General features: G+C 35.9%; 1 protein-coding gene across 1 annotated transcript; it reads right to left on the bottom strand.

The window, feature by feature from the left end:
• Positions 1 to 12,145: 12,145 nt before the first annotated feature.
• On the bottom strand, positions 12,146 to 12,775 carry LOC124366902. The gene has a single exon (XM_046823501.1). The coding sequence runs from the start codon at positions 12,773 to 12,775 to the stop codon at positions 12,146 to 12,148; it is 630 nt and encodes a 209-aa protein (XP_046679457.1).
• Positions 12,776 to 13,940: the final 1,165 nt, after the last annotated feature.

The following is a 13,940-nucleotide window of genomic DNA, read 5'->3' as shown; positions in this document are numbered from 1 at the left end:
GAGGATTTCCCAGCGGTCACCCATCCGGTAAGCTGCCACGCTCGTCGTTGCTTGACCTAGTTACGATGTGATAACCACTGTACCCACTAGTCTACGGCGCCAACGACGTTTGCTTCTCAATTTCACTCTTAATAGACTGTTACAGTTGCGGGTACTCTTCGCCAGACAAGTTCGCCATCGAGTGCTTGTCGTACTCAATATTTCAGCACTCCTAATTATATTTTACGCATTAGTTAGTCCAGATAAAAGTGGTTTATAATACAGAATAAAACAATAATCACTTGGGAATACAACTCACTTTTGAATACAACATTTAAAATGATCTTTAACTGTATTCTTTTAATTATTTCTAATGTGTACTACGTACATTTAGGATTCAGTATACCATCCAGTAGGTTATGGCAGTTATAAATAAGAATAGTAATTAGATTAATATGTGTTAAAACTACCTTCGTTGCTGTAATATTTAATTTACGTGTGATTAATTCGCGACCCTTAAATGTTTATCAAATAATGCATTTTTTTGTAATTTAATAGTATGCCATAATTAATTACGGCACTTTTATAAATTTAAAAAGGTTTAAAATTGACAGTGGCGCAGTGAGTAGCGTGTACAACGGTTATCGCGAGATAACTCGATCAAGCAACGTCGAGCGTGGCTGCTGCTTGGATGGGTGACCGCTGAGCGATCCTGTCCTTGCAAGCAGCCCGCCTGCCCGGCCATTGGTAGTGGTTCGGAAGTCACCTTTAAGCCGTTGGTCCCCAGGTTAAGTGTTAGAGAGGACTTCTTAGCCCTCACTTTGCCTGGTAAAATAAGACATCTTTACTTTACTTTAGGTTTTTTCCATATGTGTCAAATTTAATTTTAACGTATTAATGACTAGGTGCACATTTTTAATCAAGCAACTATAATCTTTAAAATCAAATCGTTTACTACGAAACTCGTTACAACATTAAAATCGTCTAGAGAACTTTCAAGACGCTTTAATTGATCTTAAATTGAATATTAAACATATTCCATTATTTGGCACTAGGAAACCACTACAGCCTTGGTAATCACTTATCAAATGCCGGTATAAAGACATCCTCCCCTAATGAATATTACACGCGAAACACCTAACCTCAATCTAACAGCCAACCGAGTGCTCGGGGCTTAAGAACTACCACGTTTGTGTCAGCACTTGCACAATGCTTATTAACCCTTTGGAGACCTTTTTAGGCTAAAAGATTTGAACTCTCCATTTATTTCAGTAAACATTTTGGCTTAACTTCTTTGACAGAAAATAACTAAATGATTCTTTACCAAAATTGTTATAACATCAATGTAACAGGTATTTATATATTAATCCGACTCAGTTTTAAATACGACATTGACAAAACTAAAATACCTGTAACTCTTTTTTAAAATTACTTATACTGTGTTCTGTGTACATTTTGAAATACAAAAATTTAAATACACCCTAACATGAAATTTAATTAGTCACTTATTATGGTAAAGTTTACACAGGATTTTTAAATTTTAAACCCTTTACTGTGTACTAAACCTGCTTCTATTGAGTATACTAAATTTTATTTTTGAATTTATAACTCGATTTACAAAATGGACATTCTAATGCTTTTGATGTTAAATTGTTTCAATTAAAATAGCTTTGGATTTCATAGATAGTAGCTTATTACGTAACAATAACACACTTATAAATAAAAGAAACATATGTTTTTATTATATTTACTGATTATGTCGTTGAAAAGTTTTTGTTTCAAATCTGTGCGTTATTTAATACAAGTGAAATAAATATTACAAAAATTGAGCCAAGAATTAAATATTTCAACATTTCCGTCTCCCTATTTGTACAGATATGCATTTGGGGTTCCCCTTACCTTTTTTACGTTAGCATAATCACCTGTTACGTGATGTATAACAACTTCCGGAAGGAAATGCGGCCTTCGGAAAGATTGCTATTTACTACTTTTCATCCAGTTAATACTAGGAGTCGAGGGTAGACTTGCTTTATACAACACACAACCTCGTAATTCTTGAAACCGATAGAGGAATTTGTCTTATAAGGAAAGCCGCGCTAGTTTTGGTCGAAATGTGAGGATATGAAATGGATAAAAAAATATGAAATAATAAATAATGTTTCACAGATATATTTTTTTGTTGCTTGATACACCTAAAACAGGTCGCCAGATACTTAAATAATAATTACGTATGCATAATGTAGCTGTGGTGAAAGGGTCGAGTTTGCTGCAGTTTACCTTCCTCTTAGTGAGCGTCTGGAACATGACGCTGTCACAGACTTGACTCCTGGAATCTGGAGTCATGCTCGTCTGAAGAGATCCAAAACAGCGACGAAGAAGCTCAAATTGAACCCTTTACATCGTTTCGAGATCAGATACACCTAGACTACAAAATATAGTGTGATCTAGGTGAAGAAGTAGGTGCAAAATTGAGTGCACTGCGATATTTTTGGAGCAACCGTGTTTTCAACGCATAACGTAGGTAAGTCACGTTCGTCTAATTCAAAACGCTGCACTAAAAGGAAGAACTGGAGCTAAACTCAACATTCACAGTTCAAGGACCTGTAAATAGTTAGGTAACGTTGATTTAACACTTTTTACGTGGCGCTCGTTTTAAGTGCAGCAATATAAAAAACATGATTTGTAAAAGGTTATCGTATCTTATGTTTAACCCTTTTGATACATTCCCATTTCGACCCCCACCAAAACTAGCGTGGTTGATTTATTTCTCTATCGAAAACAATACAAAGTCAGGTTATATAATTATAAAATACAAATTGAATCTCGACTCCTGGACTATTATTTTTGTATTAATAAAACACAATATTGTATTTTAATTAGAACTTACATTATAAAAATTAATTTGTGACGAGAGGAATAATCCATAAACATTATCTGTAGGGGATCTCAACGACTAAAACATAAATCTAAATTGTAATTAGCAATCAGTTGGCAGATCCTGGTGGTTTAACCTGTCCTTGTAATAAAGTAAATATTAAATCATTTATATAGAGATTACGTAACGCTTTTATCTACCGCTTTAACAATTCAGTATGTATAAAATCCGACATACTATTAATACATTAACTACATATACATGAACTATTACACATTATACGCTGATATTAGTCCCAGATTTTGAAAATATTATGAAGGAGTAATACATTGAATTACTAATTGATGAATACAATTTTGTGTAATTCTCAGTGTAATAATGCACCCCTAACTAGGTGGAAATACTTAGAAAACACTAAGAGGTAGGTGAACTGGAGCTTAACTCAACATTCACATTGAATCAACCCTACCTACTGATGGCGAGAGAAAAGAAGAGACCTGGATTCTGGCCTATCTGAAATTTGCAGGCGTTACTACTAGAATGTTGCCGCGCCCTGTTTCGTAATTCCATTATTGTTTCACTGTTCCATTGCTAGGATAAACAACTCGCAGGGTTGGCTGTGGGGCGAAGCGCCTGAAATTACCGGGCGGCAACACACTAGTACACAGCTGTGCGCCGGCACGGGCCAGGTCTCTTCTTTTCTCTCGCCAACAGTACCTACGGTATGTGTAGAAAACTCGGTTACCCGTGGTTATACATTGTGTCTATCACATCGCAGTGCACTCAATTGTGCACCCGATGAGACAATGAGATCTTCTTCAAGATTACACTATGTTTTGTAGTTTGGGAGTCTCGGATTTCGAAACGATGTAACAGGTTCATTTTGAGCTTCTTCGTCGTCGACTTTTAATCTCTTCAGACGAAGATGACTCCAGATTCCAGGAGTCAAGTCTGTGACAGCGTCAGATTCCAGACACTGCACTAAGAGGAAGGTGAACTGGAGTTAAACTCAACATTCACACTGTTATAGCGTTACTATAGAGCAATATTTATATTACGCCTTGATTTAATAACTGACATAATGCACCATTATGAAAATTCACTAAAATTCTATTTTCAATAGTACGGTATTTAAAACAGATCTGACCATTTGGAAGAAACATAATGGATATTACCGTTTGTGTCCTGTTGTGATGGGAACAAATCTGTTACGTTCCACCAATTGTGACAGCCTCATATACAGTGCAGAGTTAGGAGTGACGTATGCCTCAGGTGGTGCGCTATTAATTAATCCATGACGTCATCCCGTACGTCAACTAATGTGAGGATTTGTCAGCTAGTGTTACATCGTATCAGTTACAGTCATTGCGTTAACTGTTTTCGCTGGTTTTCGATTATTGGCCTATATATATATATATATATTATATATATATATATATATATATATATATATATATATATATATATATATATATACAGGGTGTATATTATGTCTGGGAAACACCCCAAATATATCCTTTAATAATTTAAATATAAATTTGAAACCTCTTACAATCGTGATAGAGATTGGGCATCTACTTTTTGGAACAATGTTTTGTTATGTCACACCAACGGGGGACGTCCTGCCGAGGGTATCGTGAATATTCTTAATGGAAGCCTATACCTTGTGATACATAATTTTAAAAGGTAATAGCTTACTGAATTGAATGCCCACCAAACCGCATCAAAGGGAATTATTCTATCAGAAAATAGAGCATTTTTAGTATTGAAAAATTTACTGATGTTTCAACAATGTAATTTTAACATGGTTCTTGCCACAAAATGTGTTACACTAATTTTTTAGCATTTTTTTTTTAAATGTTCAATTAAATAAAACAAAAAAATTTCATTTTAAGCTGGTTCTATTAGCACAAATTTGCCAGTTTTTATTACAGTACAATTATGGAAATACTTATGTTATTGATTTCTTATTACAAATAAAAAATAATGTATGCTGTTAGAAAAGTCTTACAACAAACGTTTTACCTGCATTTGGTGTCAAAGCAATTGTTCGAACTGTGTTCCTTCTACGGTTTGACAATGAGCCAATCTTGTGTAATAATGATTCGACAGAGTTGCCTAACATTTCTTCAGTTATCAAAGCAATCTCCTCTATAATCCTGTTTCTTAGGTCTTCCAAATTATGAGGCTTTCTTCTATAAACATTGGATTTTAAATGACCCCATAGGAAATAATCGATTGGTGACAAATCCGGAGATCTTGGAGGCCATTCGATTTCTCCTCTTCGGCCCAATCCATTTATGAGGAAACCTTAAATCCAAATACTCTCTTACCTGTCTCCCATAATGGGGTGGAGCACCATCCTGCTGAAACCATACATTATCAAAGTATTCTCCTGATGCAATTTGAATAGCTGGGATTATTTCATTTTGGAGCATATTGTAGTAAAGTTCGGCATTTAAAATTTCCATTGATGAAAAAAGGGTCCAACAATTTTGTTACCTAAAATTCCACACCATACGTTCAGTTTTTGTGGTTGCTGTGAATGGGACTCAGTAATCCAATGTGAGTTTTCACTAGCCCAGTAACGGCAATTGTGCCTGTTAACATTGCCATTTAGGAAAAAAGTTGCCTCATCAGAAAAATAGTATGTTGGTCAGAAAATCTCTATTGTCATCACATTTGCGCATCACAAGTTCACAAAACTCAACTCTTCTGTCGTAATCATCCTCACTTAAACTGTTGGACTAAATGAACTTTAAATGGTTTGTATTTATTAATTTTCAAAATCTTACTCACAGACATAGGGTGCATATCATGTTGCTGTGCAGCTTTTCTGAGCGATGTATGTGGGTCTTCAATAAATGTTTGCAAAACATCTAGTGCATGTTCTTCATCTGTTGCAGATTGTATCCTACCCGACTTTGGCCGATTACGTACACTCCCTTTCATTTCAAAACGCTCAATAGTTTTTGATATTGTTGAAACACTTATGGGATTCCTTTCTGGGAAAGTGTCATTAAACAATTACAAACTTCCCGATAAGATCTTTGACGATCGCCATATCCTCGCATCATCAATCAGAGTAATTCGTTCTCTTTCAGACAATTCCATTAAAATGCCAAATAAAAACTGAACTACTGTAATTAGATAACTTGCTGACAGCAATGCTTCAGAGACACTGATTAACTCGACAGGGAATGATATGACCCTTTGTCCATTTGTAATTCCCAAGCTTAGACCTGTCTAGTGAAAGCTCATGCTCAACAAACTGAAACCTGTAGACCAGATGATTAATAACACAATAATGTTTTCATAGGCTAGTGACCTTTGTCTCTTTAAACCTTCCTGCTGACTGGAAAACACCAAGTACAGATTCATAAGTAATCAGAGAAAGTGACTCATAAGTTTTTATTCATTGTAATAAAAAACTGGTAAATTTGTACTAATGAAACCAGCTTAAAAATAAATTGTTTATTTTATTTTAATTGAACATTTAAAAAAATGCTAAAAAATTAGTGTAACACATTTTGTGGCAAGAACCATGTTAAAATTACATTGTTGAACATCAGTAAATTTTTCAATACTAAAAATGCTCTATTTTCTGATAGAATAATTCCTTTGAGATGCGGTTTGTGGCATTCAATTCAGTAAACTATTACTTTTAAAAATTATGTATCACAAGGTATAGGCTTCCATTAAGAATATTCACGATACCTCGGCAGGACGTCCCCCCGTTGGTGTGACATAACAAAACATTGTTCCAAAAAGTAGATGCCTAATCTCTATCACGATTGTAAGAGGTTTCAAATTTATATTTAAATTATTAAAGGATATATTTGGGTGTTTCCAGACATAATATACACCTGTATATATATACCGGGTGAGTTTTTTAAAGTTATCCAATAGCAAACTTTTTAATTACACGACTTAGCACCATACTTAAAATTTGGAACTTGCTCAATTTTAAGTTTAACTCAGGAATACACTTTCAAATATTGTGAAGATGGCCGCCATTTTCCAATATGGTGGCTAACTTTAAAATCTTTTATGGAACACCCTGTATTTTATGTTGTTTTTAGATTCTACTCTAAAAAATAAGACATATGCCGAATAAAATGCATAACCAAGAAACATTCCAATTTATGAAAATTTGTAACATATGTGCCAGAATTGATGTTCGTTACATGTGTTCAGATGGTCTAAATTAATTATCGGATATTTAATGCATAAGGCAAATATTTTATTTGTGACTATAATAATAAAAAAAGGTAAAAATAGTTGACGCCTTCACAAACTGGTGGCAATATGTGTGCGTAATGAAATTGCCTACAACGCCTACCAAGTAACTAAAATGATTGTCTAATTAATTAAGCAATTATTGATATTCTAGACAATATTCTTATTCTGTATTCATACTGTGAGTTGGCACTATTATTCATTGTTCCGCTAATTAATGTAATAAATAATCTCAAATATAATTTCTTCATCACATGTAATTGTCATGTTGACACAATTTATTGAGTAATTTTATTAGGACAAAGCAAGCAAGCAATAAAATTTAAGTAAAGGCGGTATTGAAGAAGAATCTCTTTAAAGCAAGAATCATTTCCTCCATCTCCATATCGATTCTAAAACTTTGAACTATAGAATAACCACTTGAATATTTGTATAATCGAGGACGTAGAAGCTCAAAACGAAACATTTACATAGTTTCGACATCATATAAATAGGTGAAGTGGTAGTCTCATTGTCTCATCAGGTACACAATTAATTGAGTGCACTACGATGTGATAGACACGATCTCTAAGCACGGTGGAGCGGCCGCGTTTTCTACACATAACGTAGCTATGGTAGGAAGGGTTGATTCAATTGAATTTCGAGTTTAGCTCCAAGTCCACCTTCCTTTTATTCTGATAGGGAAACGGTGTAAATGTTTCTTTTTGAGCTTTTGCGTCGTCAAATTTCTTTGGATCTCTTCAGATGAACGTGACTCCAGATTTGAGGAGTAAAGTCTGAGACAGCGTCAGGTACCAGACGCTGCAATAAAAGGAAGATGAACTGGAACTAAACTCTAAATTCAATTGAATCAACCTTTTCTACCATAGCTAAGTTATGTACATGAATAGTGTTTCATTCATACAATACATTGATAAGATAAAATTTAGGGCAAGTTAGTTCAACAAAATTTTGAATTATTGTTGGAGTAATTGGTTAAGTAATTTAGACGTGTAATGCAACAGTTAAACCGAAATATATTGTGTTGGAAACCTGATTGGATGGCTTAGCCTGAAGTTTTATCATAGTTTTAACTGTGTATCGAAAAACAGTTCCAGTAAGAAGTACGTTACAACAACTTATAGCCATGTCGGCGCCACTCCACCCCTTCCACTACAACCGTACGTCGCTAGTTCTGGAGAGAAATAATAATATCACTTTAAAACGTTTCTGCTGAAAGTTTAAAACTATTTCACTTGTTTCCTCTTTTTCTTTTATTGCATACATGGTGCAGTTCTGATGACACGAATGTTTATGAATATAGTTTGTCCACGAAGTCATGTAAGATATTTAATTGATTATAGCTACTCTATTATTAATCGCAGATCTTTGAAACAGATATAAATTAAAACAGTTGTGTACAAGGTTTTGATTAAACTAGATGAGTTACCCACTGTTCTCATCTGTGGCTCAAACTTTTACCAAAACAACACCCATAATAACAACTTTTAAAGAGAAGATCAGTATATTTTGTGGGCAGCAGAGCTTTATACTGTGATTTCAGAGCAGCGCGAGTATCGTCGAGTGTTTCATTAAACTCCTTCAGACAGAAGCAGAATTTATTGATGGGATAAGACGTTTAAGGAAACACACAGCTCATTGGACAAAAACGCAGAAAAGTAGGTTATATAGGAGATCAAACCGTCGAGAATATTCAAAACTGTTTTGTAAGAAGTCCAAAAACCTCAGAGCGCCAAAATATGGACGTGAGTTGAACGTTCCTTATCACACAGTTCACAAAGGTTTGAAGAAAAAACTTTTGTGGTTAAAAACCTCAACTATTGCATGCTTTGAAGCCAGATGAAAAATTAAAGAGTTATGACTTTGCTGTTTTTATTCTGTATGAAAATGGACTGGATCAACATTTTATACACTGAATTGCTTTTAGTGTTGAAGCTATCTTTCACTTGTCTGGAAATGTACATCGTCATAACGTCATAATCGTCATATTGAACACTTAAAGCAAAGAATCGGAGCTGCGATTGAGTCAGTCACCACAGAAGTTCTGATCCAAATATGGGCGAAGATCAAAGTTCACTTGGGCGTATACAGGGGAAATTCATGGTGCTCATGTTAAGCTCAGATAAACCGACGTAAAACTTTTAAAGTATTCTCTACTCCTATGTTAATTTTGTGTCTTGTACTTTTGTAAAGAAAGTTCTTTAAAAGTGTGACATGACTTTGTGGACACACCGTATATGTATAAGATATATTTTTATTTCAATTTCTATTGAATTGAATTATTTTTTTTATCAGAAAGAATCCTTTTACTTGCTTCATAGGCGTTGTGGGCTATTTAAATACGCACACATATTGCCACCCATTCGTGAAGGTGTAAAAATAAGGAACAATATTTTTCTAATGACTGTAACAACAGTTTAAAAGTAATTTACTACATAAACTAAGCTAATATCCAAAATCAGAAAACATCGTTAACGCAATGACCTGTAACTGATACGATGTAACGTTGGCTGACAAATCCCGACATCGGGTGACGTTCAGAATGACGTCACAGATTAATTATTAGCGCTCCACCTGCGGCTACGTCACTCCTAACTATGTACTGTACATGAGACAGTTCAGACTAGAAGACCTGAACAGTTTCATCACAATATCCATTTCACTTCCAAATGTACAGATCCAATTTCTCATGTCGTACTGTTAAAATAGATTGGGAACAATTACACAATGTTATAATAATTGCTTGTCAGCAATTTGTTCGTCTTCATTTGTTTAATATTTTTGTTTCAAACTCCATAATAATACTATCTGTAAATGATAATTTTAGTTGAAATACAAAACATTTTTGTTTTCAGTGGATATCGCCGTTCTGGAAACCTTCCGCTCAAAAATGCATTTTTATGCACATTTTCGGTCATTGCTTTTGTCTATATGTAAGCACAAAAGCCAATGTAATAATCTTGTAAGCCAAATATTTACCAATATGTATGAGAGATTACCGAACAAAAGTTGTTCTTTTTTAAGGAGAGGCCGTTCCCATTTAAGCCTTATTCTGTCCGTTCTCATAGGCCACTGGCCTGTGCGAGGATCTGATCAAAGAGAATAATGGGAGAGCAATTCTTTAAATATCCAGACGACTTGGTACAAAGGCAGTATTTGCACATAGTATGGATGAGTTCGTTAGCCATTCTCAACCGATTAAAAATCCAATATGGCGGCCATTCACATTCGAGAAAAGGTTTAACTAACCTAATTCCCAACTTCGACTCAAACTAATGCATTGTTACATATATTAAGTAATAATAAACAACTTCTATTATATCACTTTTTATATATCTTTGAGTTTTCAAGATGGCGCCCATTCAAAGTTTGTAAAAAGAATAGTTCTATATCAGTTTTTTTTTTTTTTTTTTTTTTTTTTTTTTTTTTTTTTTTTTAAGGAGAAGCTGATCCTTTTTTATGCCTTATTCCTCAAGGGCAACTGTCCTGTGCGAGGATCTTATCAAACAGAATAAGGAGGAGAGTCGATACAGTACAAGGAGTGGGGATCCTTAATGGCAAAGGAGACCATCTAACTGGTTTGAATTAAAATTGTAATATGTACAATTAACTCCATACCGTAAAAAACGGGAAAAAGCACTATCCATTAAAAGTGTGTTTTAATTTTTTCTTTTTTTATTTATAAAGGATTTAGTTTGGCCGGCACGGCGTGCTCTGATTATGCTATATTACTTTCTAGGAATCATACGCCTACAAGGAAGAAAGTTTTATTGGTATTGAGGTGCAGAACTCCTTGAGAGAGAACGGTTCAAACCCGTTACACGATACTAACGGTTTATGTACAATGAGTCTTCTAATATGAATATTTTAATATACATAATTATTATGCATTGATTCTTATACAATATCACTAATGCGGGGGCACTAATTATACCAGAAACACAAATGTATAAATATATGTATTTATATGTAAATACATGGGGATCCAGGCAAGAGTTAGTCTAATTCAAATGTTGATTCTAAAACCACTATGTGCTTCAATACCTCAAAAACATTGCCGACAATTTTGATCGAGATATTTTTTATACACAATACCCATTTTTTAAACTGTAATTTGTAATCAGACTGCCTATTTTCTATTACTCCTATATGTGTTTGTATAATTCACACACTAGTGTTGGTAGCCCTGCATGGATTTCCATCAAAGAGACAGACGTCATCGCCGTGGCAAATTGTGGAAATTGAATTGTTGTGAGTCTAAGAGGAGAAGTTGGCCGGGAAAATATTATTTTACGGAACTGTTTACATCACTGGGTGAGGTTGACATTTGACCTTTGACATTTTGTTTATGTTGCAGAAAGGTATCTTTTTGTATTTTCATTGTACACGTTTAAAATTACAGACATTCTTTAAACATTTAAAATTAATACATCCATTAGTTTATCATTGTAAACAAATAAATAAGTGACAAACAATGGTATTATGGAGTTTCGTTCAAAAAATGATTGAAAGTCAATCCCAATATTTTTCGTGGGTGGTGGGGGGAATGGAAGGGTAGCGAAAGGTTTAAATATACATTAATCTATGCTCCAGAGGTCGATTTTTCCGCTGTAACCCTTTACTTATCCATTTAAATACAACAAACTGTCTGTGTCCGTTCTCAGAAATTTCATACATACTGCCAATTTTTATTTATTTAAAATATTTTTATTTTAAACAAACCGTGAGATACGGCAGTAATAATATGATCGTCAGAAAGAGATATAAAGACAATGAAAATGGCCCAAAAGTCAGCAGTTTAGTCTTTAGATCTATATAAAATATGAGTATAGGGAATGATATGTTACTAAATAATTCCCTAATTAAGAAATTAAAGATATGTAATTAGTCAAAATAATAGTATTGTATTTACAGAGAGAAGATGATAACTAACTTTATAATAATGACCAAAGCAAAACAGGTGGTCTATATCTTTTACAATACTAAAATAAATTATATTTTTAAATCAGCTGACCAGCTGACACTACATGAGCCCCCTAGGGAGACTGGAAGTCAGGGAGCAAGCCGTAAACGCACATTGCGACCAAATCTGGTAGCGCACTCTGGTGTTGCGTTGTCCGGGTCTGCAGCAGGTGTACCGATGCTGTGTGCCGGTGTGTGGGTGCTTCTTGGTTGAGGCTGTGGGGAAGGGTCAGGTAGAATGTAAGCAGGCTTCACTCTGTCAATGCTTACTTTAGAGCTTCTATCTGCGATCTGGATGGTCATAGTTTTGTCGTCACGGCTGAGCACTTTGTGAGGTCCGCTGTAGGGAGGTTGCAGGGCTCGACGCACAGTATCGTCACGTAAGAAAACATGAGTGCATGTTGATAATTCCTGGAAGACAAATGTCTGAGGTTTGCTGTGAGCTGAGCCAGAGACAGGTTGAAGGCGAGATGTTTGACGTTGCAGCCTGACAACAAGGTCAGAGATGTCTTCACTGCGTCCCAACCCCGGAGGGCTAGCAAGGAGTGATCCAGGTAGACGTAAGGGTTCTCCGTATACTAGTTCAGCAGAGGACGTTGTTAAATCTTCTCTGTATACGTTTCGGATACCAAGCAGAACTAGAGGGAGGGCTTGGAGCCAGCTTGATTCCGGGTGACAGATGATGGCCGCTTTTAGATGACGGTGAAAACGTTCGACCATACCATTGGCTTGTGGGTGATAACTGGTGGTCCGTAGACGTTCAATCCCAAATGTAGAGGTGAGACGTTTGAAAAGTCCAGATTCGAATTGACGACCTTGATCCGTTGTGATACGTTCTGGGCATCCAAAACGGGATATCCAACAGTTCACCAAAGCTTCGGCGACTTCCTCAGCAGTGATTTGCTGAAGTGGGTGAACTTCTGGCCATCTGGTAAACCTGTCAATAACGGTCAAACAGTATCGGTACGGGCCAGCTGGTGGGAGTGGTCCAATTATGTCTACATGAATGTGACGAAAACGAGCAGATGGTGGATTGACTGTTCCAAGTGGACTGTGAACGTGGCGTGAAACTTTGGCACGTTGGCAGAGCTGACAAGTTTGGGCCCAAGTGCGGCAATCTCGCTGAATATTAGGCCAAACAAAACGTTGAGATATGAGGCGAGCTGAAGCTTTGATGCCGGGATGACTTAAGTTGTGTAGAGAGTCAAAAACCAGTCGTCTGAGAGGAGCAGGTACAAATGGTCGGAGTGAAGGATTAGAAGTGTCACAGAAGAGGTCAACGTTTGAACCAGGGACTCTCTTGAGTGATTCTCTTGAGCTTCAATGCTGTGTCACGGTTCAAAAGATCTTGAAGTTCAGTGTCCTCTTGTTGAGCCTGTGAAAGAGTACAGTGGTCGACAGTTGTGATTCCTGAAATGGCATCGACACGTGAGAAAGTATCGGCAACGATGTTTGCAGATCCAGATATGTGCTGAATGTCAGTAGTGAATTGGGCAATAAATGATAGTTGATTGACTTGAACAGGAGGAAGTTTATCCTTTCTCTGTTGGAAAGCAAATGTCAATGGTTTATGATCAGTGAATATAGTACAACGTTGAGTTTCTAAAATGTGTCTAAAATGATGTACCGATGAGTAGACGGCATAGAGTTCACGGTAGTAGGCGGGCCACTCTATTTGTCTTGCAGTAAGCTTTTGAGAAAAGAAAGCAAGTGGTTGCCATTCATTCTTGACGAGTTGTTGAAGGCATGCCCCAACAGATGAGGTGCTGGCGTCAGTGAAAAGTCCGAGTGGAGCGTTTGGGTCAGGGTGATTGAGCAGAGTTGCTTGAGATAGATTCTCCTTGCAATTGATGAAGGCCTGTTCTAACTCGGTGGTCCAGGTTAT

Source organism: Homalodisca vitripennis, chromosome 7 (assembly GCF_021130785.1).
Source record: "Homalodisca vitripennis isolate AUS2020 chromosome 7, UT_GWSS_2.1, whole genome shotgun sequence".
Taxonomy (NCBI): domain Eukaryota; kingdom Metazoa; phylum Arthropoda; class Insecta; order Hemiptera; family Cicadellidae; genus Homalodisca; species Homalodisca vitripennis.
The sequence above is the reverse complement of the archived record's forward strand: the minus strand, read 5'-3'. Positions and strand labels throughout refer to the sequence as shown.